The 27,273-nt window shown below is 43.8% G+C and overlaps 2 protein-coding genes across 6 annotated transcripts in view; one reads left to right on the top strand and one right to left on the bottom strand.

The window, feature by feature from the left end:
• The window catches only part of sycp3 (synaptonemal complex protein 3), a 203,584-nt gene extending 183,908 nt beyond the window's left edge, over positions 1–19,676 (top strand). For 2 of the 4 annotated variants that reach the window (XM_063065677.1, XM_063065674.1), the window contains exons 8-9: positions 15,409–15,513; positions 18,962–19,672. In XM_063065677.1, the coding sequence (XP_062921747.1) occupies positions 15,409–15,513; positions 18,962–19,015 (159 nt within the window). In that variant the 3' untranslated portion in view covers positions 19,016–19,672. Of the gene's footprint in view, positions 1–15,408; positions 15,514–18,961 lie in introns of all 4 variants that reach the window. The other 2 variants (XM_063065678.1, XM_063065676.1) reach the window with 2 other exon arrangements.
• The window catches only part of LOC134355586 (choline/ethanolaminephosphotransferase 1-like), a 143,196-nt gene that overhangs the window by 13,620 nt on the left and 102,303 nt on the right, over positions 1–27,273 (bottom strand). Inside the window, exons 8-9 of one of the 2 annotated variants that reach the window (XR_010020129.1) lie at positions 24,892–26,488; positions 20,111–20,207 (exon numbers count right to left, since the gene is read on the bottom strand). Coding sequence is in view for 1 of the 2 variants with exons in the window: in XM_063065673.1 (XP_062921743.1) it covers positions 26,348–26,488 (141 nt within the window). In the remaining variant the exon portion in view is untranslated. Of the gene's footprint in view, positions 1–20,110; positions 20,208–23,330; positions 26,489–27,273 lie in introns of those variants that run through there. The other variant, XM_063065673.1, reaches the window with a different exon arrangement.

Below are 27,273 nucleotides of genomic sequence, written 5' to 3'. Positions count from 1 at the left end.
CACCTACCTGCACTCACCCCATAATCCTCCATTCCTTTCCTGTCCATATATCTATCCAATTTAACTTTAAACGACAACATCGAACCAGCCTCAACCACTTCTGCTGGAAGCTCGTTCCACACAGCTACCACTCTCTGAGTAAAGAAGTTCCCCCTCATGTTAGCCCTAAACTTTTGCCCTTTAACTCTCAACTCATGTCCTCTTGTTTGAATCTCCCCCACTCTCAATGGAAAAAGCCTATCCACATCAACTCTATCTAACCCCCTCATAATTTTAAATACCTCTATCAAGTCCCCCCTCAACCTTCTACGTTCCAAAGAATAAAGACCCAACTTGTTCAACCTTTCTCTGTAACTTAGGTGATGAAACCCAGGTAACATTCTAGTAAATCTTCCCTGTACTCTCTCTATTTTGTTGACATCTTTCCTATAATTCGGTGACCAAAACTGTACACAGTACTCCAAATTTGGCCTCACCAATGCCTTGTACAATTTCAACATTACATCCCAACTCCTATACTCAATGCTCTGATTTATAAAGGCCAGCATACCAAAAGCTTTCTTCACCACCCTATCCACGAGATTCCATCTTCAGGGAACTATGCACTATTATTCCTAGATCCCTCTGTTCTACTGCATTCTTCAGTGCCCTACCATTTACCATGTATGTCCTAGTTTGATTAGTCCTACCAAAATGTAACACCTCACATTTATAAGCATTAAACTCCATCTGCCATCTTTCAGCCTACTCTTCTAACGGGCCTAAATCTCTCTGCAAGCTTTGAAAACCTACTTAATTATCCAGAATGCCACCTATCTTAGTATCATCTGCATACTTACTCATCCAATTTACCACCCCATCATCCAGATCATTAACGTATGTGACAAATAACATTGGACCCAGTACAGATCCATGAGGCACTCTAGTTACCGGACTCCAATCCAACAAACAGTTATCCACCACCACTCTCTGGCGTCTCCCATCCAGCCACTGCTGAATCCATTTTACTACTTCAATATTAATATCTAACAAATGAAGCTTCCTAACCAACCTTCCATGTGGGACCTTGTCAAAGGCCTTACTGAAGTCCATATAGACAACATCCACCGCTTTACCCTCGTCAACTTTCCTAGTAACCTCTTCGATAAAATGTCGTAAAAATAGAAACATTGAATTACAATACATACACACACATATTATATAAAATTAAATAGAGCTAAAAAGACAGGGAAAATACTGAGTTAGTGTTCATGGGTTCATTGTCTATTCAGAAATCTGATGGCAGAGGGGAAAAAGTGGTTCCTAAAACGTTGAGTGTGTGTCTTCAGTCTCCTGTACCTCCCACTTGATGGTAACAATGAGAAGAGGGCATGTCCTGAGTGAAAAGTTTCCTTAATGATGGATGAATGGCCTATGTCATGAGAAATAGGAGTGAAAGGAGGTAGAAAACAGGTTATAATAAAGAATAACAAAGGAGGACAAAAATATAATTTGTATATTTACAGGATAACAGGTTCATTCACTATTTACCAAAAACAGTTTAATCTGCAGATTATCTGACAGTGAAATGAAAGAAAATCTGCAGATTATCTGACAGGGAAATTAAAGAAAAATATGTAAAAAAAAAATTGGGAAATAAGTAGAAAACATAATAGAGGAGGACTTCAATCCAGTTTGTGAGAACTCCTGCAAGGTAGGATTCACTACTGCATTTGTCATGGGGAAGTACTGGAGCACGTAAGAGAAAGAAAAGTGTTAAAACATCTAGGCAGTAGTAACCAGAGCATTGGACATGCTGAAATAATAGGAATAATATAAGTACGTATAATAGAAAATCAGGTGACTAGATTGCAGAAGCAATGATTTTAAGGGGCTAGGAACAAAAATGGGTACAATAGTGATGTACGACATCAGTGGGAAATGTACAAATTGTGTTCCAACAGAGAAAAAAATGTGCTTAAAGGAAAGAACATGGGACTGTGCAGATAAATAGAGACAAAGGGGAACAACTGGGGTGATGGGGAGAAAAGAAACAAGCATTTACTCTGCAGAGAGAGTGGGAGGACACAATGGAGAATGCAGAAAGATTAGTTAGAAATACTATTAGACATTAGAGGAACAAAGTTAAACATGAGCAAACATTAAAATATTTTATGTGGCATCAATAAGAAAGGAATATTTGGTTCATTACAAGCTAGTATTACATAGAACCATAGAAATCTACAGTACATTACAGGCCCTTTGGCTCACAATGTTGTGCTGACCATGTAACCTACTCTAAAAGCTGCCTAGAATTTCCCTACCACATAGCCCTCTACTTTTCTAAGCTCTATGTACCTACCTAAGAGTCTCTTAAAAGACCCTATTGTATCTGCCTCTACTGTCTTTGCTGGCAATGCATTTCATGCACCCAGCACTCTCTGTGTGAAAACTTGCCTTTGACATCCCCCTTGTACCAACTTCCAAGCACTTTAACACTATGCCCCCTTGTGTAGCAGCCTGGAGAAAAGCTCCTGGCTTATCCACATGATCAATGCCCCTCATCATCTTATACACCCCTATCCCATCACCTCTCATCCTCTGTCGCTCCAAGGAGAAAAGGCCAAGTTCACTCAACCTATTCTCATAAGGCACGCTCTCCAATCCAGGCAACATCCTTGTAAGTCTCCCCTGTGCTTTCTCTATAGTATCCACATCCTTCCTGTAATGAGAGGACCTGAACTGAACACAGTATTCCAAGTGGGGTCTAACTAAGGTCTTATAACGCTGTAACATTACCTCACGGCTCTTGAACTCAATCCCACGGCTGATGAGGGCCAACACACCAAATGCCTTCTTAACAACACTGTCAACCTGCGCAACAGCTTTGAGTGTCCTATGGACTCGGACCCCAAGATCCCTCTGATCCTCCACAATGGTAATGGTCTTACCATTAATACTATATTCTGCCATCATATTTGACCTACCAAAATGAACCACTTCACAGTTATCTGGTGTGAACTCCATCTCAGCCCAGTTCTGCATCCTATCTATGTCCTGCTGTAACCTCTGACAATCCTCCAGACTATCTACAACACCCCCAACTTTTGTGTCATCAGCAAACTTACTAAACTATCCTTCTACTTCCTCAGCCAGGTCATTTATAAAAATTACAAAGAGGAGGGGTCCCATAACAGATCCATGTGGAACACCACTGGTCACTGTCCTCCATGCAGAAAACGAGCCATCCACAACTACCTTTCTGTGGTCAAGCCAATTCTGGATCCACAAAGTAGGGTCTCTTTCGATCCCATGCCTCATTACTTCCTGAATGAGCCTCACATGGGGAATCTTATCAAATGCCTTACTGAAATCCATATACACTACATCCACTGCTCTACCTTCATCAATGTGTTTTGTTACACCCTCAAAGAATTCAATCAGGTTCGTAAGGCCTGACCTGCCTTTGACAAAGCCATGCTGAGTATCCCTAATCAGATTATGTCTCTCCAAATGCTGATAAATCTTGCCTCTCAGGATCTTCTCCAACAACTTGCCCACCACTGAATTAAGACGCATTGGTCTATAATTTCCTGGATTATCTCTACTCCCTTTCTTGAACAAGCTAACTATGTTTACGACCTTCCAGTCCTCTGGTACTTCTCCCGTACCTATTGTTGATACAAAGATCATTGCCAGAGGCTCAGCAGTGTCCTCCCTTGCTTTCCACAGTAGCCTGGGGTATATGTCGTCCAGGCCCGGCGACTTACCTAACTTAATACCTTACAAAAGCTCACATTATGGAGATGGCAATGAAAATTAAATTACAGGAGGTGAATTGGGTGGGCACAGCACTGGAATAAGAGAAATGCATTTAAAATAGAAATAGAAAATTGAATAAGATAAGATCGCTACACTTGATTGTCTACTTCATTTACTTACACCGAGTTAATCAGTGACAACCAGGAAAGACTGGGTGACAACCGCGAAAAGAGTGGTGACGACTGTAGAGTCAGTGACAGCCCGGAGAGACGGCAACCAGGGCAGAACGGGCTGGCAACCCAATCTGCATCCTCTGAGAGGAGGACCCCCACAGAAGCTACAAAGAATCTAAGGAAAAGATACCCCCAGGGGTGCCCGAGAAGGGGGGAGGATGAGCACCCCAGTCGGATGGACACAACGACATCAGACCCAGGCAATGAACAAACGACGATGAGGAAGCAGTGTGCATGTGGCAAAATCTGCAAGAACGATCACGGCTTGAAGATCCACCAAGCGAGGATGAAGTGTTTGGCGAGAGCAGGAGCAGCACAACGCGCAGGTGTCCAACCTGGTGAGACGAAGGAGGGGCCAGGCCCGGAGTCACCCCATAGTGCCCGGAAACTCCAAGTGTTGCAAACTAATCCCTCTAACATGAAGTCTAACAGGAGGCAGATCAAATGGCCTGCAGCTAACATGACTTCACTGTGGAAGCAGTTTGATGAAGATGTTAACCAGATTCTGGAGGCAACGGCGAAGGGAGGGGTTGATAGGAAGCTGCAAGCCATGACAACAATTATTGTTAGTATCGCAGCTGAACGGTTCGGAGAAGAGGAGAAGGAAGGCTCCAAAACATCTTACTCGAAGAACCAAAGAGCATCGAGGATCCACAACATCAGGCAGGAGATGAAAGCGCTGAAGTCCCAATAAAAGGAGGCAGGAGAAGAGGAGCGCATTGGCTTGGCCCAGCTGATGTGCATACTATGAAAGAAGATCAGGGTCCTCCGCCGGGCAGAGTGGCATCGGAGGCAGCATCGTGAAAGGACTCGCCCCTTCAAGTTCACCAAGGAGTTGCTGGGGGAGAAGTGCAGTGGGAAACTGGCTTGTTTGCAGGAAGACATAGACCAACATCCGAAGAAGATATATAATGATCCTGAAAGAGAGCAGGAGTTGGGAGAGTGCGACATCCTAATAGACCCACCTGAACCAGATGTGCAGTTCGACGTGTCAGAGCTGCAACTAAAGGAAGTCAGAGAGGTCGTCTGCAAAGCAAGGGCAAGATCGGCTCCAGGAACACCTCGTACAAAGTGTACAAGAACTGCTCCAAACTCCTGCTGCATCTGTGGAAGTTTCTGAGAATCTTCTGGAGAAGGGGGAAGTTCCCAGAACAGTGGAGAGTGGCTGAAGGGGTGTGGATCCCGAAGGAGGAAAATGCCACCCAGATAGATCAGTTTCACATCATCTCCCTGCTGTGTGTCGAGGCGAAGATCTTCAGTGCAGTTTCTAACCGGCTGTGCACCTACCTGGCAAAGAACACCTATATTGATACATCAGTCCAGAAGGGTGGCATTTCAGGGATGCCGGGCTGTCTGGAGCACATAGGTGTGGTGACACAGCTCATCAGGGAGGCCAGAGAGAGCAAGGGCAACCTGTCAGTGTTGTGGCTCGACCTGGCGAATGCACATGGCTCCATTCTGCACAAGCTGGTGCAGCTCACACTGACCAAATATCACGTCCCCAGCAGAATCAGAGACCTTATCGCTGATTATTACAGCAACTTCAGGATGAGGGTCTCTTCAGGAGCAATTACATCAAGGTGGAGGTCGGCATCATCACAGGGTGCAGTATCTCAGTGACACTGTTCTCCCTAGCCATGAACATGCTCACTAAGTCTGCTGAACCAGAGTGCAGAGGGCCCAGAATGAATTCTGCTCAACGGCAACCGCCTATCTGGGCATTCATGGATGACCTCATAGTCACCACAGAATCAGTCCCAGGCTGCCGGAGGATTCTGCAAGGGCTCGAAAAGCTGGTGGAGTGGGTCCGGATGCGTTTCAAACCTGCCAAATCAAGATCGATGGTGCTGAGGAAAGGGAAGGTGGAGAACAAGTTCCGGTTCAGCATTGCAGGCACAGCCATCCCAACCATCACAGAAAAGCCAGTCAAGAGCTTAGGCAAAGTTTTTGACAGCTCTTTAAGGGACACAACATCCATTTAGGCAACCTGCACCGAATTGAATGGCTGGCTGAAATCTGTGGACAAGTCTGGCCTACCTGGGAAGTTTAAGGCCTGGGTGTATCAGCATGGCATTCTTCCCAGAATCCTGTGGCCCCTCCTCGTCTATGCAGTTCCGATCTCGACAGTCGAAACTTTAGAGAGGAGGGTTAGCAACCACCTCAGGAGATGGCTGGGGCTGCCAAAGAGCCTGAGCAGCATCGCACTCTATGGACACCACAACAAACTGCAATTGCCCTTCAAATCCTTGGAGGAAGAATTCAAGGTAACAAGAGCCAGAGAAGTGCTACAGTATAGGGACTCAAGTGACCCGAAGGTGGCTAGAGCAGGGATCCAAGTAAGTACTGGCAGGAAATGGAGGGCAGAGGAAGCTATTCAAGAGGCAGAAGCGAGGCTGCGTCACAGGAGGCTGGTGGGAGTGGTCACACAAGGCCGAGCTGGGCTAGGATCCTTTCCAACTCTCCAAATGGACACCAGAGGGAAGGAAAGGCGTCGTCTAGTTCAGGAGGAGGTGAGAGCAGTAGAGGAGGAAATGAGAGCCTGCAAGGCGGTGGGAATGAAGCAACAGGGAGCTTGGACAAGATGGGAGAATGCGGTTGAGAGGAAAATGACCTGGGCTGATCTTTGGAAAGCCGAGCCACACCGCATCCAATTTCTCATCCAGGCAGTGTACGATGTGCTTCCAAGTCCATCAAACCTGCACACATGGGGCAAGGCAGAGTCATCTGCATGCCCACTGTGCTCCAAGCGAGGAACCTTGGAGCACATCCTCAGCGGCTGTGCAAGGGCACTTGGTGAGGGACGGTACAGGTGGAGGCATGATCAGGTCCTGAAGACCATCGCTGAAGCCGTCAGCGCAGGAGTTGAGTGGGCGAAGCGGTCCCGACCCTCCAAGCAGACCATTGCCTTTGTCAGAGCTGGGGAGCAGCCAATACCTGCCAAAAGGACATCTGCAGGCATTCTGATCTCTGCAAGGGACTGGCAGCTGTTAGTGGACCTTGAAGGGCAGCTGAAGTTCCCCAACCATATCGCAGCCACCACCCTGCAACCAGACATTGTCCTAGTGTCTGAGTCTACTAAGCAAGTGGTGCTGCTGGAGCTGACAGTCCCATGGGAAGATAGCTTGGAGGAGGCCTTTGAAAGGAAGCTGTCCAAGTACGCAGGACTGGTGAGCAACTGTCAGCAGGCTGGATGGAGAGCGAGGTGTCTCCCTGTGGAGGCTGGTTGTAGGGGATTCATAGCCCGTTCTTTAGTTAGAGCCTTCAGCATTTTGGGCATCGAGGGAGAGAGGAAGAGGAGAGCCATCCGCAGTACCACTGATGCGGCAGAGAGGGCCTCAAGATGGCTGTGGCTCAAAAGAGGGGAGCCGTGGAGTCATAAGTAGCTAGCCATCTGGACACAAGCTGGGGTCTGATCAGCCCCGGCTGGGTCACCTGGAGGAGGTTGTATGATGTTGAAAGACCCAAAACACCCGATGATTACAGGAACATCACTGAAGTTGTGTTCAGAAGCATCAATAGATGTATGTACACAACTGATTTGTGATAGTGACTGAAACGTAGCAAGTACATCTGATGTCAGCACAAAAACCACAGGCACTACTTGGTCACAGGACATTTCGACTCAGGTTTCCCAACCTGAGGAGACCAGTGATTTCCAGGTTGGTGAATTCTGAGACCAAGGTCTGTATAGGTAGGAGAAATGAAGGCTGGTGAACCTATAGGCCACTGGGATTAGAAGTCTGTGCAAGTCCAGAAGTTGAGGCCCAAAGCACTCCATGGTCAAGAGGTTGCGTCGACCAAGGCCCAAAGGGCAAACCTGCGATTGGCAGGTCCTAGAGTTGATACCTGAAGCTCAAACCAATGGTTGGCAAGTTCAGAGGTCAGTGAATTCTGGGCTGGGGGGGGGGGGGAACGCCAAAAGTTGACATCCAGAACTTGGCAAATCTGGAGAGAGAAACCCCGAAAGGTGGAAGACTGAAGTCAACAAGTCTGGAAGTAACAGCCCGAAGGTCAAGTCTGCCCCAAGTTTTGTTTGCTTTAAGCTTACCTATGCCAACTGTGCCTGATAAATACCTTTGCCACCTTTTTTTAGTCACCTGACACAAGCTTGCTTGTTAATGCAAATATCTATCAGCCAGTCATTTGGGAGCAACTCAATACATAAATGCATGCAGACATGGTCAAAAGGTTCATTTGTTGTTTAGACCAAACATTAAAATGGGGAAGAAGTGACTGACGGTGGAATGTGCTAGACAGGGTGGTTTGAGTATCTCAGAAACTGCTGATCTGGAATTTTCATGCAAAACAGTCTCTAGAGTTTACAGAGAATGCTGCGAAAAACAAAAGTAAAATCCAGTGAGTAGCAGTTCTGTGGGTGAAAACGCCTTGTTATAATGAGAGAGATCAGAGTAGAATGGCCAGACTGGTTCAAGCTGATAGGAAGGCAATAGATAACCATGCGTTACAACAGTGTGCAGAAGAGCATCTCTGACATGTTGAACCTTGTAGTGGATGTGCTACAGCAGCAGAAGACTATGAACGTACACTCAATGGGCATTTTATTAGGGACAGGAGGTACCTCATAAAGTGGCTACTGAGTTTATTTTTCAATGTTTAGCCTTTACATTGCTAACTCGCTGTCAATATTGAGGAGCAGTGCCAAGGGCAAGGGAGTTGAAATGAGAAAAGTGGAGACAATCTAAGGAAAATATGTGTTGTGCAAAGGCTATAGCTCACATAACAGCACTGAGGAATTGTCCATGTGTATATATGGGGTGCCATGGTAACATGATGCTGTTACGGCTTGGGACATCAGAGTTCCATACTGGTGTCCTCTGTAAGGAGTGTGTACATCCTCCCCATAGAATGTGTGGGTTTCCCCCCACAGTCCAAAGATGTGGCGTTTTATAGGTTAGTTGGTCATTGTAAAATGTCCTGTGATTAGACAAGGGTTAAATCAGGGTATGCTGGTGGCTTGGTTTGAAGGGCCTATTCTCCACTGTATTGCTAAATTTGAAAAAATAAATATTCAGTGCAGATAGACCTGAACATTGTGATTTGAGGGGGTTTTAAATTTCAGCATATCAATCCTGGCTCATTATTGAGGAAATACTTTGATGATGATGATGGGGTGGTGGTAGAGGCAGATACAGTACATTGGGGACATTGGATTATAGAAAAATGGAGGGATTAAATTGATCGTGGAGTAGATTGGCATAACATCATGGGCCAAAGAGCCATACATTACTGTGCTGTAATATATGTTCTATGTTAAGCATTGTAGTCAGGAGGAATCACTTGTTTTTCTTAGGGTGTTATGTGTCACAGACTGCTCAGGAAGGTCGTTACTTTAGGGGGCTCTTTATCTCTGCTGCTAAAACTGCCTTCTTTAATTCACTGGGAGATGAGGCTGTTGATGTTGAGCAAGCTCTTCCTCATTAGTTGCAGCCTTCTTCCTCCAGCTCATCTCCCAGTTCCGGATTAGAGTTTCCCTGCTTCTCATACCCTGGCAGTATTGGTAAGGCTATGCAGAGACCAATAGACAACGATGTGAAGTCTTTCCATCCACCGACCTATCATCTACCAGTATAGCGGTTAGTGCAATCGATTTACAGCGCCAGTGTGATTACTGATCAATTACTGCCTCACCCAGTAAGGAGTTTGTATGCTCTCCGTGCGAGTTTCCTCCAGGTGTTCCAGTTTCCTCACACATTCCAAAATCACATGGGTTAGAGTTAGAGTTAGTGAGTAGTGGACATTCTATGTTGGTGCCGTAAGTGTGGTGACACTTGTGGGCTGACTCAAATGATGTATTTCACTATATGTTTCAATGTACATGTGAGAAATAAAGCCAATCTGTATATGTGTATTTTCTCTCCATCATTGTGCACAATTTCAATCTACAGCGTTAACTTACACCTTGCGCAGATGCTGCTTGACCTGAGAGTTCTTTGAGCATCCTGATTTTCTTTTTTCCCAGGCCCAGTGTCCACAGTCTCTTTTGCCTTGAAGTATCTCTACTTCTTGTTTCCCACTGATGTAGACAAGATAATCAAAATCTCTGGAATTTCTCATTGTGGTCCAGGTCCTTGTGTGTCTCCTGTGTCTGTCCCTGCTTTAATTGAGATTGCACTTGGAGTGAGGACTTTTATCTTGCTTTGTTTTTAAGTTTATAGGAATGATTTTGTGGACAGCATGGGGAGTTAGGGGTCCGCTTAGGGTCTGGGGATAGAGATGAGGGAGAATGAAAATCCTGTGTTGGAATGCTCTGTGGTCAAAGGTCAGCGATTCTGTAGGTCAGGTCATTGCCACTGAGGAGACCATTGATCCCTAGATCAGCGAATCCTGAGTTGGGGGTCTATATAGGCAGCAGTCATAAGAGCTACTGAACCCCCCTCAATTCCTCCCAGGTCACAGGATCAGAAGTCAAGACCCAAATTGCATCATTGTCAAAGGTCAAAGATAAGCGATTGTGGAGGTGTCAAACTCATGACTGGCAATTCCCGGGATTGAGGCCCAAAGGTCAGACCTGTGATTGGCACACCCTGGGCTCAATACCAAGAGATCAGCGAAGTCCAGAGGGCATAGCTGAAGGTCAAAGTCCAGAACTCAGTAGTCCAAAGGTAGAAAGCTGGAAAGGTAAGTCCGCAGGTAGAGGCCCAAAGGATGAGTCTTGGTCTGTGACTGTAGGTTGGAGGTTTGATGTCTGAGAGTCCAGGGATAAGGACTAGAGGCTCAGTGTCGGTGAGGTGTACGTGGGTGGGAGGGTAGGAAAAGAGGCTTATTTTGCTTTTATTTCTTTTATGATTTGTAATAAAGAAATACATTAGAAATTATGAAAAGTATAAACAACAAAGATTAACAAAATACAATATGTAAAAGAAGACAAATTGTGCAATTAATTAAAAACTAGATAAATAATATTGAGTTGAGTTGTATGGTCTTTGAAGGTGAGTCTGTAGGTTGTGAGATCAGTTCAGAGTTGCAGTGAGTGAAGCTACCCACACTGGTTCAGGAGACTGATGGTTGAAGGAAAATAACTGTTCCTTAACCTGGTGGGACCCAAGGCTCCTGTACCTCTTCCTGCAGTAGTAAGAAGACAGCATGGCCTGGATAGTGGGGGTCCTTGATGATGGAACTTGCTTTCTTGTGGCAGCACTCTTTGTAGATTTGCTCAATGATGGGGAAGGTTTTTCCAGTGATCGACCATGATGGAATTGTAAACACAAAATAATCTGCAGATGCTGGGATCAAAGCAACACTCACAACATGCTGGAGGAACTCAGCAGGTCGGGCAGCATCCGTGGAAAATGATCACTCGACGTTTCGGGCTAGAACCCTTCATCAGGACTGTGGAGGGAAGGGGCAGAGGCCCTATAAAGAAGTTGGGGGAGGGTGGGAAGGAGAAGGCTGATGGATAAATGTGAGGTTATCCACTTTGGTGGTAAGAACGGGAAAGCAGGTTATTATCTAAATGGAGTCAAGTTAGGAAAAGGGGAAGCACAACGAGATCTAGGTGTTCTTGTACATCAGTCACTGAAAGCAAGCATGCAAGTACAGCAGGCAGTGAAAAAAGCTAATTGCATGCTGGCCTTCATAACAAGGAGAATTGAGTATAAGAGCAAAGAAGTCCTTCTGCAGCTGTACAGGGCCCTGGTGAGACCACACCTGGAGTACTGTGTGCATTTTTGGTCTCCAAATTTGAGGAGGGATATCCTTGCTATTGAGGGAGTGCAGCATAAGATTATTAAGGAATTGGACACGCTGGAGGCAGGAAGCATGTTCCCGCTGATGGGTGAGTCCAGAACCAGAGGCCACAGTTTAAGAATTAGGGGTAGGCCATTTAGAACGGAGTTGAGGAAAAACTTTTTCACCCAGAGAGTGGTGGATATATGGAATGCTCTGCCTCAGAAGGCTGTGGAGGCCAAGTCTCTGGATGCTTTCAAAAAAGACGTGGATAGAGCTCTTAAAGATAGCGGAATCAAAGGTTATGGAGATAAGGCAGGAACTGGATACTGATAGTGGATGATCAGCCATGATCACAGTGAATGGCGGTGCTGGCTTGAAGGGCCGAATGGCCTACTCCTGCACCTATTGTCTATTGTACCGTCTAGGTAGTCTCCAGCCCCTTGGTATGAACATAGAATTCTCCAACTTCCGGTAATTCCCTCCCCCTCCCTTCCTCTATCCCTATTTCACTCTGCCCTCTCCCCCAGCTGCCTATCACCTCGCCTCCTTCTACTACCCATTGTATTTTCCCCTATTCCTTCTCCACCTTTCCTGCATATCACCTCCCTGCTTCCCCTCCCCCACCCCTTCGTCTTTCCCCTTACTGGCTTTTCACCTGGACCTACCAGCCTTCTCCTTCCCACCCTCCCCCACCTTCTTTATAGGGTCTCTGCCCCTTCCCTCCACAGTCCTGACGAAGGGTTCCGGCCTGAAACGTCGACTGATCGTTTTCCACGGATGCTGCCCGATCTGCTGAGTTCCTCCAGTGTGTTGTGAGTGTGACCATGATGGAATGGTGGAGTAGTTTCGATGAGCTGAATGGCCTAATTCTACTCCTATGCTTACGGTGTAAGACTTATCTTGACTGCTTGCATCATGGCCTGGTACGGAAATACCTATGTCCAGGAATACAAAAGGCTACAAAAAGTCCATGTGGTCTGGGTGACCTATCCACCTGAAGACCTTTGGTTTGCTTAGCACTTTATCCTTTGTAATGTCAATGGCACTCACTCGTGCTCCCTGACACTCATGGACCTCTGGCACACTGCTAGTATCTACCACAGTGAAGACTGATGCAAAGTACTCATTAATTTTATCTGTAACTTCTTTATCCCCCATTACTACCTTACCAGCATCCAGTGGTCCAATATCAACTCTCACCTACTTTTTATTTAACTGAAAATACTTACAGTATCCTACTTTATATTATTGGCTAGTTTGCCTTCATATTTAATCTTTTCCCTTCTTTTAGCTTTTTTAGTTGCCTTTTGTTGGATTTTAAAAGCTTCCCAATCATCCACCTTCCTACTTTTGCTACCTAATATGCCCTGTCCTTGGTTTTTATGCAGTCCTTAACTTCCTGCGTCAACCACGGTTGCCTACTCCTGTTATTTAAGAACTTCATCTGTGGGACTTTTGTAGAAGTTTGCAAACATTTTAGATGATATAAGGTTATAGGAAAGTACAACATAGGCCCTTTGGCCCATCTAGTCTGTGATGAACCATTTAAACTGTCTAGTCCCATAGACCTGCACCCAGACTGTAGCCTTCCATACCCCTGGCATCCATGTACCAATCCAAACTTCTCTTAAACATTGAAAATAAGCTTACATGCACAGCTTACGCTGGCAGGTCAGTACACACTCTCTCAACCCTCTGAGTGAAGATGCTTCCCCTCATGTTCCACTTAAATATTGCACTTTTCACCCATCACCCAGGACCCCTAGTTGTAGGCCAACCTAACCTCAGTGGAAAAAACCTGCTTCCATTTACTCCATCTAAACTCCTCATAATTTTGTATACCTCTATCAAATCTCTCCTAAATCTTTTACATTCCAAGCCATAAAGTCCCAACCTATTCAATCTCTCCTTATAACTCAGGTCCTCCAGTCCCGGCAACATCCAACCTTATTCACATCTTTCCTGTAGGTAGGTGACCAAAACTGCATACTCCAAATTAGGCCTCACCAATGTCTTATACAACTTCAACATAACATCTCATTTCCTGTGCTTAATTATACAGACAAAATGCTGGAGGAACTCAGCAGGTCAGGCAGCATCTATGGAAAAGAGTACAGTCGATATTTTGTACTGAGACACTTCAAGACTGTAATGCAGGACTGTACTTAATAGTTCGATTTGTAAAGGCCAATATGCCAAAGGCTATCTTTAGGACCCTATCTACCTGTGACAACACCTTCGAAGAATTATGGACCTGTATTCACAGATTCCTTTGTTCTACCACACTCCTCAATGCCCTACCATTCACTATGTAAGACCTACCCTGGTTGGTCCTACCGCAGTGCAACACCTTGCACTTGTCTGCATTAAATTTCATCTGCCATATTTCAGCCCATTTTTCCTGCTGATCCAGATCATGTTGCAAACTCTGATAGTCTTGCTGTCCACTACATCCCTAATCTTGGTGTCATCTGCAAATTTGCACATCATCATCCAGATCATTGATATACAGTAGATGACAAACAGCAGCAGACCAATTCCTGTGGCACTCCACTAGTCACAGGTCTCTAGTCATCTATAAAATTATGAGAGGCATAGATAGAGTAAATGCAAGCAGGCTTCTTCCGCTGAGGCTGAGTGGGACTACAACCAGAGATCATGGGTTAAGGGTGTAAGGTGAAAAATTTAAGTGGAACATGAGGAAAAACTTTTTCACTCAGAGGGTCATGTGAGTGTGTAACGAACTGCCAGCGTAGCGGTACTTGCAAGCTCAACTTCAATGTTTAAGAGAAGTTTGGATAGGTACATGAATGGTAGGGATATGGAGGGCTATGGTCCAGGTATGGAGGTGCAGGTCAATGAGAGTAGACAGTTTAAATGGTTCAGCATGGACTTAGTAGGCCAAAGGACCAGTTTCTCTGCTGTACTTTTCTATGACACTATGACTGTCTTGTGGGATACGTGAAAAGTTGAAATCACCTAAATAGTAACCATATGTTTCTTGCAGTGGTTTATGATCTCGCTACAGATTTGTTCCTCTAAATCTCATGGTCTGTTGGGTGACATATAATATAGCCCCATTAATGTGGTCATGCCTTTCTTATTCCTCAGTTCTATCAATAAACCCTCAGTAGACAAGTTCTCCAATCTGTCCTGACTGAGCACTGCTGTGACATTTTCCCTGACTAGTAACTTCATCCCTCCCACTCAGTCACATCTAAAACAGTGGAAACCCAGTATATTGAGTTGCCTGTACTGCCCCTCCTGCAACCAAGTCTCGTGCCAGATCTACTCACACTTCTAAGAAAGTAGAAGCGTTATTTGTGATGGCACTTATCTTACACCCTGGACAGATCCTCTGAAATGATAACCATAAGATGTAGGAATAGAAGTAGGCAATTGGCCCATCAAGTCTGCTCTGCCATTTCATCAAGGCTGATCCATTTACCCTCTCAGCCCCTATTTTCTGCCTTCTCCCCCTATTTCTTCATGCCCTGACTAATCAAGAATCTATCAACCTCTGTCTTAAATATACCCAGTGACTTGGCCTAAACAGCCACTTGTGGCAACGAATTCCACAGATAGCACTAAGGAGTTAAAGTTCCTGACCCTCTGCACCTCTGATCTCCTAATGAGGACTGGCTGATAGACCTCTAGATTCCTCCTCCTCTAGTCAATAATCTGCTCTTTTGTTTTGCTGACAATGACTGAGACGGATTAATGGTGGATTTAATGTTACTCCTAGAACTTGGAGGAGCTGGAGAAAACCCACACTGAACAGCAGTCAGCCGTGCAGAGCGAGCTTCGCAAGGAGATGGCACTCTTTCAGAAACGAATTTTAATGGACACCGTAAGTTGCGTAATACTGATGGGAAAGTAAGCACATAGGTTATTGAGTACGCTATTGTATAGTGCAGTCCTGTTAATTTTCACACACAGACTGAAATAGCATGGGTAGTTCTCTGCAGGCTTGTCCTGTGTGTTTTCACCCAGGTTAATTAGACTCAATTCACAGCTCCTTCCCCTACTGTGGAAGATTTCCCACTCTAGGCACTTATCCAATTCTTCCCTGCAACTTAGCACAGTGTCTGTTTCTATTACTGACTTCGTAACTGAATGTAGCACTTTCTAAGTGTAAGTAGGCGATAGGATAATGAAGCTATGAACCAACTCATGATATTCTTGTTGGCTTATCATATTTAAGAGCATTAAGTAGATCTGCTACCATATGAAAAAGCCACACTGTGTACATATTATAATGAAAAAGTCATACATATTACGATGAAGCTATAAACCACTTGTGATATTCTCATAGCTCATCGTTATTGAGGAATAAAAGCACACTAGAAATCAAAGGGAGTTGTCCTTGAAGCATGATTGTCAGTTGGACATTTCCTTGGTTGCAGTACCACATGAAGCAAACCTTCAAGCAGCCCACATTAATCGACTGCCTGCCTCTGGTCCATGCCATTTACTCTGGTATGGCCTCAGGTATAACACAACAGAGAGAATGACTTCACTGTGGAAGACACTAACAGTATGGCAGAACTTTCAGGTGTCAGATGAAGCTACCATAACTAGAGAGAAGGTTCTTGGGGACACTGAAAGGTTTGAAGGTAGGTAAGTCACCTGGACTAGATGGTGTACACCCCAGAGCTTTGAAAGATGTGGAGACATTAGTAATAATCTTTCAAGAATCACTAGTCTGGAGTGGTTCCGGAAGACTGGAAAATTGCAAATGTCACTTCACTCTTCATGAAGGGAGAGAGATAGAAGAATGGAAGCTATAGTCCAGTTAGTCTGACCTCAGTGGTTAGGAAGATGTTCGATTATTAAGGATGAGGTCTCAGGATACTTGGAGGCACATGAGGTCATAGTCAGCATGGTTTCCCTAAGGGAAAAGCTTGCCTGACAAATCTGTTGGATATCTTTGAAGAAATAATCAGGACAGACACAGGAGAAGCGGTTGATGTTGTGTACTTGGATTTTCAGAAGGACACACATGGTGCCACAAATAAGGTTCCTTAACAAGCTACATACTCATGGTATTACAGGAAATATTCTAGCATGGATAAAGCAGTGACAGATTGGCTGGAGGCAAAGAGTGGGAATAAAGGGAGCCTTTTCTGGCTGGCTGCCAGTGACTAGTGGTGTTCCACAGAGGTCTGTGTTGGGACTGATTCTTTTTATGTTATACCTCAATGATTTGGATGATGGAGTTGATGGCTTTGTTGCAAAGTTTACAGACAATATGAAGATAGATGGAGGGGCAAGTAGAGAGGCTACAGAAGGACTTACAGATGGAATACAGTCAGGAAGTGTATGATCATGCACATTGTTAGAAGAAATGAAAGAACTGACTGTTTTCCAAATGGAGAGAAAATACAAAAAATGGAGGTGCAAAGGGATTTGAGAGGCCTTATGCAGTATTCCCTAAAGGTTAATTTGCAGGTCAAGTGTGTGGTGAGGAAGGCAAATGCAATGTTAGCATTCATTTCAAGAGGACTAGAATATAAGAGCAAGGATATCATGTTGAAACTTCATAAACTGGTGAGGCGTCACTTGCAGTATTGTGAGCAATTTTGGGCCCCTTAGAATGAATGTGCTGAAACTAGAGAGGGTTCAAAGGAGGTTCACAAAAATTATTCCAGGGTTGAATGGCTTGTCATAAGAAGAGGTTTTGGTGGCTCTGGGCCTGTATTCACTGGAATTCAGAAGAATGAGGGGTGACCTCATTGAAACCTATCGAGTGGTGAAAGGCCTTGATAGAGTGGATGTGGAGAGGATGTTTCCTGTGGTGGGAGAGTCTTAAGACCAAGGACCCAGCCTCAGAATGGAGGGGTGTCCTTTTAAAACAGAGATGAGGAGGAATTTCTTTAGCCAGGGAATGGTGAATCTGTGGAATTCATTGCCAGGGTTAGCTGTGGAGGCCAAGTCTTTATGTATATTTAAGGAAGAGGCCGATAGATTCTTGAGTGGTTGGGACATGAAGGGGTACAAGGAGAAGGCAGGATATTGGGACTGAGGAAATTGGGGGAGCAGACTCAGTGGGCAAAATGACCTAATCCTGCTCCTGTATCTTATAGACTTGCAGTCTAACACAGAGAATGAAGCTCTGTGCCCAAGTTCACTGGCATTCATCATGGCTTTAGACCATCTGTAAATGGCTAACATCCACAAATATCTAATACTGACCCATAAATATGAAGGTAACGTTTCTTTAAAATTGAAAACACGCAAATGTGTGCACACAAGAGGGTACAGCCTCAAGATAGAGGGGCGTCCTTTCAAGAGCGATGCGGAGAAATTTCTTTAGCCAAAGGGTGGTGAATTTGTGAAACGTGTTGCTGTATGCAGCTGTGGAGGCCAGGTCATTGGGTGTATTTAAGGCGGAGATTGATAGGTTCTTGATTGGAAATGGCATCAAAGGTTATGGGGAGAAGGCCGGGAACTGGGGTTGAGGAGAGGAAAAGAAAAGAATAACCATGATTTAATGGCGGAGCAGACTCGATGAGCCAGATAGCCTAATTCTGCTCCGATGTATTATGGTCTAATGGTCTAAAATCAATTTACATCATTAATCTGAAGAAATGACAACTCCTAACTTTCTCTGACAACTAGCGCTTCCTTTTGACTGGAACTTGGAGTGCTATGCTTAACTCTTCAAAGGTCCAGGAATAGACTGTAAGAGAAGTAGTACACAATTCTTCACAACAGTGGCACTCTATTAGATACAGGAGTGGAACCCGGTGCAGTTTTCTGCTGCTGTAACCCATCCACTTCCTGGTTCAATATGTGTATTCAGAGATGCTCTTCTGCACACCACGTGTGATTATTTGAATTACTGTTGCCTTCCTGTCAGCTTGAACCAGTCTGGCCATTATCTTCTAACCTTTCTCTTTATAACGAGGCATTTTCGCACACACAACTGCCACTCACTGGATTTTTTTTTTGTTTTTTTTGCACCATTCTCTGTAAACTCTAGAAACTGTTGTGTGTGAAAACCCCAGATCAGCAGTTTCTGAGATACTCAAACCACCTGTCTGGCACCAACAATTATCCCATGGTCAAAATCATTGAGATGACATTTCTTCCCCATTCTGATGTTTGGTCTGAACAACAACTGAACCTCTTGACCATGTCTGAATGCTTTAATGATTGAGTTGCTGCCACGAATGGCTGATTAGATGTTTGCATTAATGAGGTGTACCTAATAAAGTGGCCACTGAGTGCAGTTTATTGTTTCTTTAGGATTCAAAATACATTGTAACAAGCTCTCTCTTTGCTCTAACGTACAGCAACAACAGGAGATGGCCACAGTGCGCAAGTCCCTACAGTCCATGCTGATGTGATGTCGTTCAGTGGATACCCATCCTCCACAGTGCTCAGTGGCCATTTTACATTAATACCTTTTTCAGGTTGCTGCAACAATCTCAGTTTATTGTTATCTCAAAGTTCAAAATTTCTCAATCTTCGTTTGTTATGTCAGAGCTTGGTTATAAATCTGCCTTCTCAGTATGTTTATCTCTTCAATACCAAGTCATTATGTTGAAATTGTTAACCAGAATAAAACATCTTTTACTCTGCCACTTGGTTAACAGTTATGTTTTCTTCCTAGCCTGCCCTGTATATCATTATTATTCAGTTGCATTAAATGTGTAAAATACTTTGATCAGGGGCCTGACCAAGATGTAGTTTCCCCTTGGTGCCCCTCCTTCTTCCCTTTCTCTGATGATCTACGCTCCTCTCCTATCACAGTTCTCCTCCACCCTTTTACCTTTCTCACTCATCTGGCTTCACCTATCTAGTCCTAGCTAGTTACCTACCTAGCTAGTCCTGCTTCCTCTCCTTCCACCTTTATATTCTGGCATCTTCCCCCATTCTTTCCATCCTGAATGGTCTTTGCCCAAAATATTGACTGTTTATTCATTACCATAGATACTAACTGACATGCTGAGTTCCTCCAGCATTTTGTGCGTTGCTCTGGATTTCCATCTTCTGCTGAATCTTGTGTTGAGAGGATGTTCCTCACATGGAGAAGTTTGAACTAAGAATCAGAATTTAAAATGAGACCTGAGAGAGACAAGGCAAAAATTTTTCTCCCAAAGAGGAGTGGAGGGAATATCTTGGAATATTAAGGCAGAGGTGAGTGGATATTTGAAAAGCAAGTGGATGAAATGGATGAATGTGGACATGAATGCTGAATAGAGATTAAAATCAAAACAGCTATGGCCAAACAAGCTTAACAGGAATACAGGCTTGAATAGGCAAGTAGCCTATTCTGCACCAAATTTGTTTTAGTTGCATTAATACAAATAAAATCTCACATTAAGCTGTTTAAGAAAACACAGGACAGAGCAGCAAAATCATTGTTAAAAAAAGGTAGGTTGTAAGAAACCACCTAGGCTTCGACCCAGAATTTAAGATTTCCCCACCTTGTCACTGACCTTAGTAGAATTGCCATCTTTTACATGTAACCCTCAGGTTTGGCCGGCGGCATTAGTCTAGGGAAGACAGTCTCTGGCCCCACCAAATGTGTGGAATCTGAGGTGCAAAACGTGATATTACCCTGTTACAAATCAGTACCACGAAATAACAGACAGTACACCATATGCAATTATCTGATTTAGCTTTATAATTTTTTTAATTTAACTAAAGGCCCATTTAGTAAAGTAAAAAAGGTCCATTTTAATGAAACAGTCTAATGTGCACATGTTGGAGATCACGGTTTCCCTTCCGTTGGTCCTCCATCGATTTCCCTGGGCTTCGTCGACTCCTGGCCCCACTCCAAGTCCACGCCCTTTTCTTTCAGGCGTCTTCTCTCTTCAGCTGTTGCCGAACAAAAGACCCAGATCACTTTGTTCTCAGGAACACGAGAAAAAAACCCACTCCCTTCACTGGATGGTGCACATTCCAAAGCCCCCGTTATTTCTAGCCATAACCCAAACACTGCTGCTGTAGAAAAACCATTACATTAGCAGTGAAACCTTTCCCAGGGTATTACATACACACCAGGTTTCCATCAGACCAGGGCGTTCCAACCTTTTTTTAACATGGACCAATACCATTAAGCAAGGGGTCCGTGGACCCCAGGTTGGGAACCCCTACGCTAGACCAAAACCAGGGTCAAAAATTTCCGTGTTTATACAAACAACATCTCTCATTGTAAAGGCAGTGCTTATTGGATTCTGATATTTTATACCATAGACAAGAAACATTGCATTCAAATATGTAGGTAAGAGTTAAGCAATCTGATGGCCCCTATTCAAATAATACAGCAGAGTCACTGCAAGCTGGTTAACACCACAAGATCATTGCCTGATGTTGATATGTGTAAGGATCCCATTGATTTATTGCCTTCCACAACATCATCTTGCTTTCATTTCTATGAAATACTAGAGGCTTTCTTTGGCCATCAAGTCTATCCAATGGCATTTTCTCCCTCAATTATTTGCCTTAACCTAATGTCACCTATATATGATTATATTTAAAGCAGAGTTTGATAGGCTCTTGATTAGTAACCCTGTTACTACAGGTTACGGAGAGAAAGCAAGCAAGAGAGTAAGGTTAAGAGGGACAAATCAGCCATGATTTAATGGTGGAGCAGACTCATAGACAAGCTAAGGACTCACTTTCAAGGACTCTGTAACTCATCTCCTCAAAATGATCTATTTATTACTTTGCTTTTTTTTTAAACTTTTTTTGTCTTTTCTACATCGGTTGTTTGTCCGTCTTCGTGTTCACTTATTCATTAATTTTATTGTTTCTTTGTACTGTGAATGCCCGCATTAAAATGAGTCTCAAGGTAGTATATGGTATACTTTGAACATAGAACGTACAGGCCCTTCAGCCCACTTCATTGTACTAACCCTTTAACTTCAAGATCAACCTAATCCTTCCCTCACATAACTCTCCATTTTTCTATCGCGTATGTGCCTAAGTCTTCTGGGTAGAATGGCCTAATACTGTTCTGTATCTTAATGGATATGACCATGTTGCTCCCCTCTTGCCCTGGGATAATTTAAGTGCCAATTAACAAACCAAACAACATCTTTGGGATGTGGGAAGAAATCTGAACTGCAGGATATCCACACGGGGAGATCACACTCCATACAATTGCAGCCAAACTTAGAATCAAGCCCATGTTATGGAAAAGGCAGAGGCCTTTGTATGGAAGCCACATATCCTGGTTATAGCCGCTGGGAATAGGTGACAACCTGATGGAAAGGAAGTGGCTAATAGTGAAATGATGCAGAATTCCCAATTGAATTCTGGTTCCACAGGCACAGCTACATTTACATTAGAAAAGATTAGCTTTGTCACATGCACAAAACATACAGTGAAATGCACTGCTTTTATATCAATGACAAACACAGTCTGAGAATTGTGCTGGGGTCAGTCCACAAGTGTCACTACACTTCCAGTGCCAATATAGCATGCCCACAACTCACTTACTCATACGGTTTTGGAATGTGGGAGATAGCCAGAGTACCTTGGGGAAACCCATATGATCGTGGGGAGAATGTACAAATTCTTCAGACAGCAGAGGGAATTGAACCATTTATGAGCCATTCTCAGTTATACAGCAGTCATTAACAATCATGCACTATGATCAGTTGAAGCCTGGGTAGCTGATTAATACTATTTCAGAGAATAGTGATTAGACCACACGGAGTATTGTGAACAGTCCGATTGCCTCATTATAGAGGATGTGGAGGCTTTAGAAGGTGTAGAGGAGATGTACTAGGATGCTGCTTGGATTAGAAAGCAACACACACAAAAAATGCTGGTGAACGCAGCAGGCCAGGCAGCATCTATAGGAAGAGGTACAGTCAATATTTCGGGCCGAGACCCTTTGTCGAAATGCGTTCACTAGCATTTTTCTGTGTGTGTTGCTTGAATTTCCAGCATCTGCAGATTTCCTCGTGTTTGTGGATTAGAAAGCATATCTTTTGTGGATAGGTTGAGTGAACTGGGGCTTTTCTCTTTGGAGTGAAGGAGAATGGGAGATAACTTGATAGAACTGTGTAAGATTATAAGAGGCATAGATCAAGTGGACAGCCAGAGACATTTTCCCAGGTTAGAAATGGCATATAATTTTAATGTGATTGGAGGAAAGTATTGAGCGGAGGGGTATGTAGAATGCACTGTCAGGGGTGGTGGTAGAGGCAGGTGTATTAGGAACATTTAAGAAACACTTATATAGGCACATGGATGATAGAAAAATGGAGGGAAGGGTTAGATTGATCTTGGAGCAGGTTGAAAGGTCAACACATCGTAGGTCAAAGGGCCTCTACTGTGCTTTTCTATGATGAGACAGACTGAAGCACTGTAAACCAGTGGTCCCCAACCACCGGGCGAGGAAACGATATGATTTGGCGATATGAAACGATATGAGTCAGCTGCACTTTTCCTCATTTCCTGTCACGCACTGTTGAATTTGAACAACCCCCCACCCCCCCGTAAGATTACTGTCAATATTAAACCGGTCCGCGGTGCAAAAAAGGTTGGGGATCCCTGCTGTAAACCACAAACGTGGGGGCAAAGACAGGATAGGGCTGCTTATAGGCAAGCAAAGCCATTGAGGAGACACCACCATGTCATGAACCAAAACAAAAACAGAATGACCACAACATACACATCTATCATGAATAAAGCAATCTTTATTTACATCAGCACTTATTTAGAAAGGTTACAAGAATAAAATCAAGAGGCTCAGTCCACTAAAGGCAAAATTAGGTGAAGCTTTATGTATTCTCATAAACAACCAAGGTTTGTGCAAAACAATTATATTGCCATTAGATCCTGTTGCTCCAGGTGAATGGGGGTGCTGAATAAGAAAATATGTTGACTAGATTACCTGTCCCAAACAGCAGATTATTCCAGCTATTCATGGAATTTTACAGTTACAACTTTTTCAGAAACAGGGGCCCAAGAAAAAGGGGCAAAGTCAACAGATGCTTTAGATCATTCCGTTAACCATGTCTAGCATTTGGAAATGTGTTTAGAGATGGTGGGCTAGTGAGGTCCACATCTCACTTTCACTGCGGACAAAGAGAACCCTTCTGAAATGTTCTCAGTGCACAAAATGTGAGCAAACGCCCATATCCACAATCCCCACACCCATTCCGATCCATACGCTTGAGAAATACTGCCACAGATCCATTTGTAATACTTGTTGCAACAGACTGATGATAACAAACACTATATGGCTTCAGTGCTATGAGTACAAGTAGTTCCAGATTGCTCCATAGTTTGGGAATTTTCATGTGTGAAAGGGCTTTGAGTACTCAACAGCCTTCTTTCCCCACTGTTCAGGATGCAAAATCATTTTGAAACAATTTTTCAGAGATCTGATGTGTCTTTAATCATTTAATGTTATTTAAAATTTGCTTCAGACTCAAGAGTTCACTTCAAAGATCAATACAGTACTCATCTACAAACCCTGTATTATCCATAATACCAGGAGCTTTGTATGCCAAAAAAAAATTGGACCAAAACTTATGGTGTATATTTACTAAAATAATTACATAATGCAAAAAAAAAGCTGTCTGTTATTACTGGCAAAGCCAGCATCCTAACAGTTCAAATTTGATGGGGAAATGGGCCCTTGTTACTATCTGATATTCAGACTTGTAAGTCGCCAGTACAAGAGGTGAAAATTTTGATTCCATCTATTGCTATTTTGATCGTCCTGTCTGCATTTTCTAGAAGAAACTACGTAAAATGACATTTAGCAGTGTATCTCTCAGGAAAAGTTGTTACATATGCACAGGAACAGATTACAGCCGCAATCCTCTGCTACAGGAAACAGAAGCAGGCTAGATTAAGTACTAAGCCACCACGTCTGATCATAGTGGTACCCCAGACCCTCAAGCACCAGAGAAGATTGGAATTGTTAGTAGATGCCAATGAAGATACAGTTACCAACTGTTGCACTGAAACTATGTACAAAACGCAACAATAATCAGGTCACATTCTGCTCTTTTTTTCCACAGCCAACAGCCAAAGGAGGACATAGGGTATTGATCTCTGATGTACAACACAAATCCATCTGAGTCGCCTCTCCATGAACCACTCAGCTAAATAACTGGAAATACTCAAAGTTAGAAAAGTTAACCAAGCCATTGTGCAGTGTGTCCTGAAACTAAGAAACCATGTGATCCATCTAAAATCCTATATTAAATTCAGCGTCTATTTCAGAATGGAAAAAATATGTATTACTCACAGCAGTGTAGGTATGAGTGAGCCGTCTGAAACTGGACAACTACCAAAATAGTTGAAGGCCAGGCTTGTTCTCAGCTGTGGTGTAAACATGGACCCACCCAGGCTTGGGAGGCAGACTATATTCTGCAACAGGAGATGAACTACACCCTCATTGTGGAGATCATTTTATTATAGAAAGGTACTGACTCATTACCCACATGGAGGAAAGAGCACTTCAGTATGAAGTACGCTATTACTTGACGGGCAGTAAGCAGGTGCAAGGAATCGGGTCAAATCCAGCACCTGTCCAGCAAGTAATTCTCTTTGCCTACAACTCTAGGCACTGAGGATACTGTGCACATTTCCAGTACTATTTAGGCCAATAAATCATTCTGCATGAAGTCACTTCACAGGATTTCAGACCAAGAGAAACAGCCTTTCTTAGTTTGATGTCCTGTGAAGTGACTTGATTCGTTTGAAGAATTCCCCTAAAGAGAAGCTGTTCAGGGCAGGACCCTCTGTGAAGATTACTGTCTTGTTCCTCTTGGTGACGGCACAAGGTGAAGGCTAGTTTGGAAAGTTAATGATTCACAGGAAATGGCATTCTGAGTAAGTCAGGAAGCTGCAGCCTCGCTCTTGTGGGGTGACTTTTATTTTTCGAAAGTGAAAGCACTTTTGTGGCTATTTACTCCTTTACATGTTGACGTGTAAAAAAAGACAAAGCATTGCACACTAAACAGTCACATGACACTGAACCTAAAACTGGCAGTCCAGTACAGTACACACAAGGCCCCTTTAATTACACACTTTCATACGGTTCAGCAGTTAATACCAGAATCTGATACAGCATTACTGGTGTAATTAGGACACATATTACAAAATAGTGCATTGCAAAACTTTAACCCACAGGAGGTACAGTCTTTTCTGACATTTCTCTTTAAATTTTAAGGAAACTCTCCAGATCACATGGCCAAAACAATTTGCTTTCTTGTAAAGTACTGTCTGTAGTTCACTCACCTCAGGAGCAAGGATGTCACTTGGCACAAGGAACCCCATTCCCTCACTCGCAGTCCTTACCTGCAATATGGCTCATCTGACTTCCACAAGACAGTAGTGACTTCAATTAAGTTCACGCATAAGCCCACGCATAATGGAAAGTCGGCCAAGTAGGTGGGAAAAGATTGAGCAAAACCCCATGTGCTCTTCTACATCCTGTATGAGACCAGGTCCCTTCCTGACCTGCCCACGTTACAGGGAGTCATGCATGCAGCAGCAAGCCAGCTCTTTCCACAGTCCGCCTATTTAGGAGTGCTAGTTAGACTTCATTCAGAAACTGAGGCTTAAATAAAAACAAAAAGTGCACACAATGATTGAACCATAAATTAATAATTTGTTCACTTCTTCCATTCTGATGTTTTTCTCTATATACATTTCCTCAGTCATGTCCTGGGGTCGCTTCAGCAAGCACAGTGGTTAAGTCACTCGTGATGGTTTCGCTCCTGGGAGCTGACTGGCGAGGAGGAGATGGAGTTGATTTTGAAGATGTTAATGTGGAGATGAGAGGCAATCTGATTGCAGACACCCACCGAGTAACGGATTAGGTCAAAGAGAGACCACACCTGAGGGTCAAAGCAGAGAGAACACTCAGTGGGGAAAAGAGTGCAGTGGCTCCTCTGTCACGAACCACAATGGAAAAGACAAACCAAACCCAGCATATTCTTGTCTGGAGCCACTCAACTCAAGCTACAGAGCAGATTCAAACAGTATCTACAGTCTCATGGTAGTTGTGATTTTACAAAGAGTTGCCCGCAGTAGAATCAGTCCCAATCAAACCCAGAGCATTGCATTTAAACTTCACATCCAGGACATCTACAGTAGGACATGCCCTCTTCCCATTGCTACCATCAGGGAGGAGGTACAGAATCCTGAAGTCTTCTGAAGGTTTTTGACAAGGTGCCACACATGAGGCTGCTTAACAAGCTATGAGCCTATGGAATTATAGGAAAGATTCTGGCATGGATAAAGCAGTGGCTGATTAGCAGGAGGCAAAATGTGGGAGTAAAGGCAGTCTTTTCTGGATGGCTGCTGGTGGCTTGTGGTGTTCCACAGTGGTCTGTGTTAGGACTAATTCTCTTTACGTTATATATTAATAACTTGGATGATGGAATTGATGACTTCCTTGAAAAGTTAACGGACAATATGAAGATAGGTGGAGGGGCAGGTAGTTTTGAGGAAGTAGAGAGACTGCAGAAGGACTTAGATTAGGAGAATGGGCAAAGAAATGGCAGATGGTACAATCAGGGAGTGTTTGGAAATGCACTGTGGTGGAAGAAATTAAAGAATTGACTATTTTCTAAATGGAGATAAAATTAAAAAAAACTTAAGTGCAAATGGACTTGAGAGT

This window comes from Mobula hypostoma, chromosome 13 (genome assembly GCF_963921235.1).
Source record: "Mobula hypostoma chromosome 13, sMobHyp1.1, whole genome shotgun sequence".
NCBI classification, from domain to species: Eukaryota; Metazoa; Chordata; class Chondrichthyes; order Myliobatiformes; family Myliobatidae; genus Mobula; species Mobula hypostoma.
This window is presented reverse-complemented; position numbering and strand designations above follow the sequence as displayed.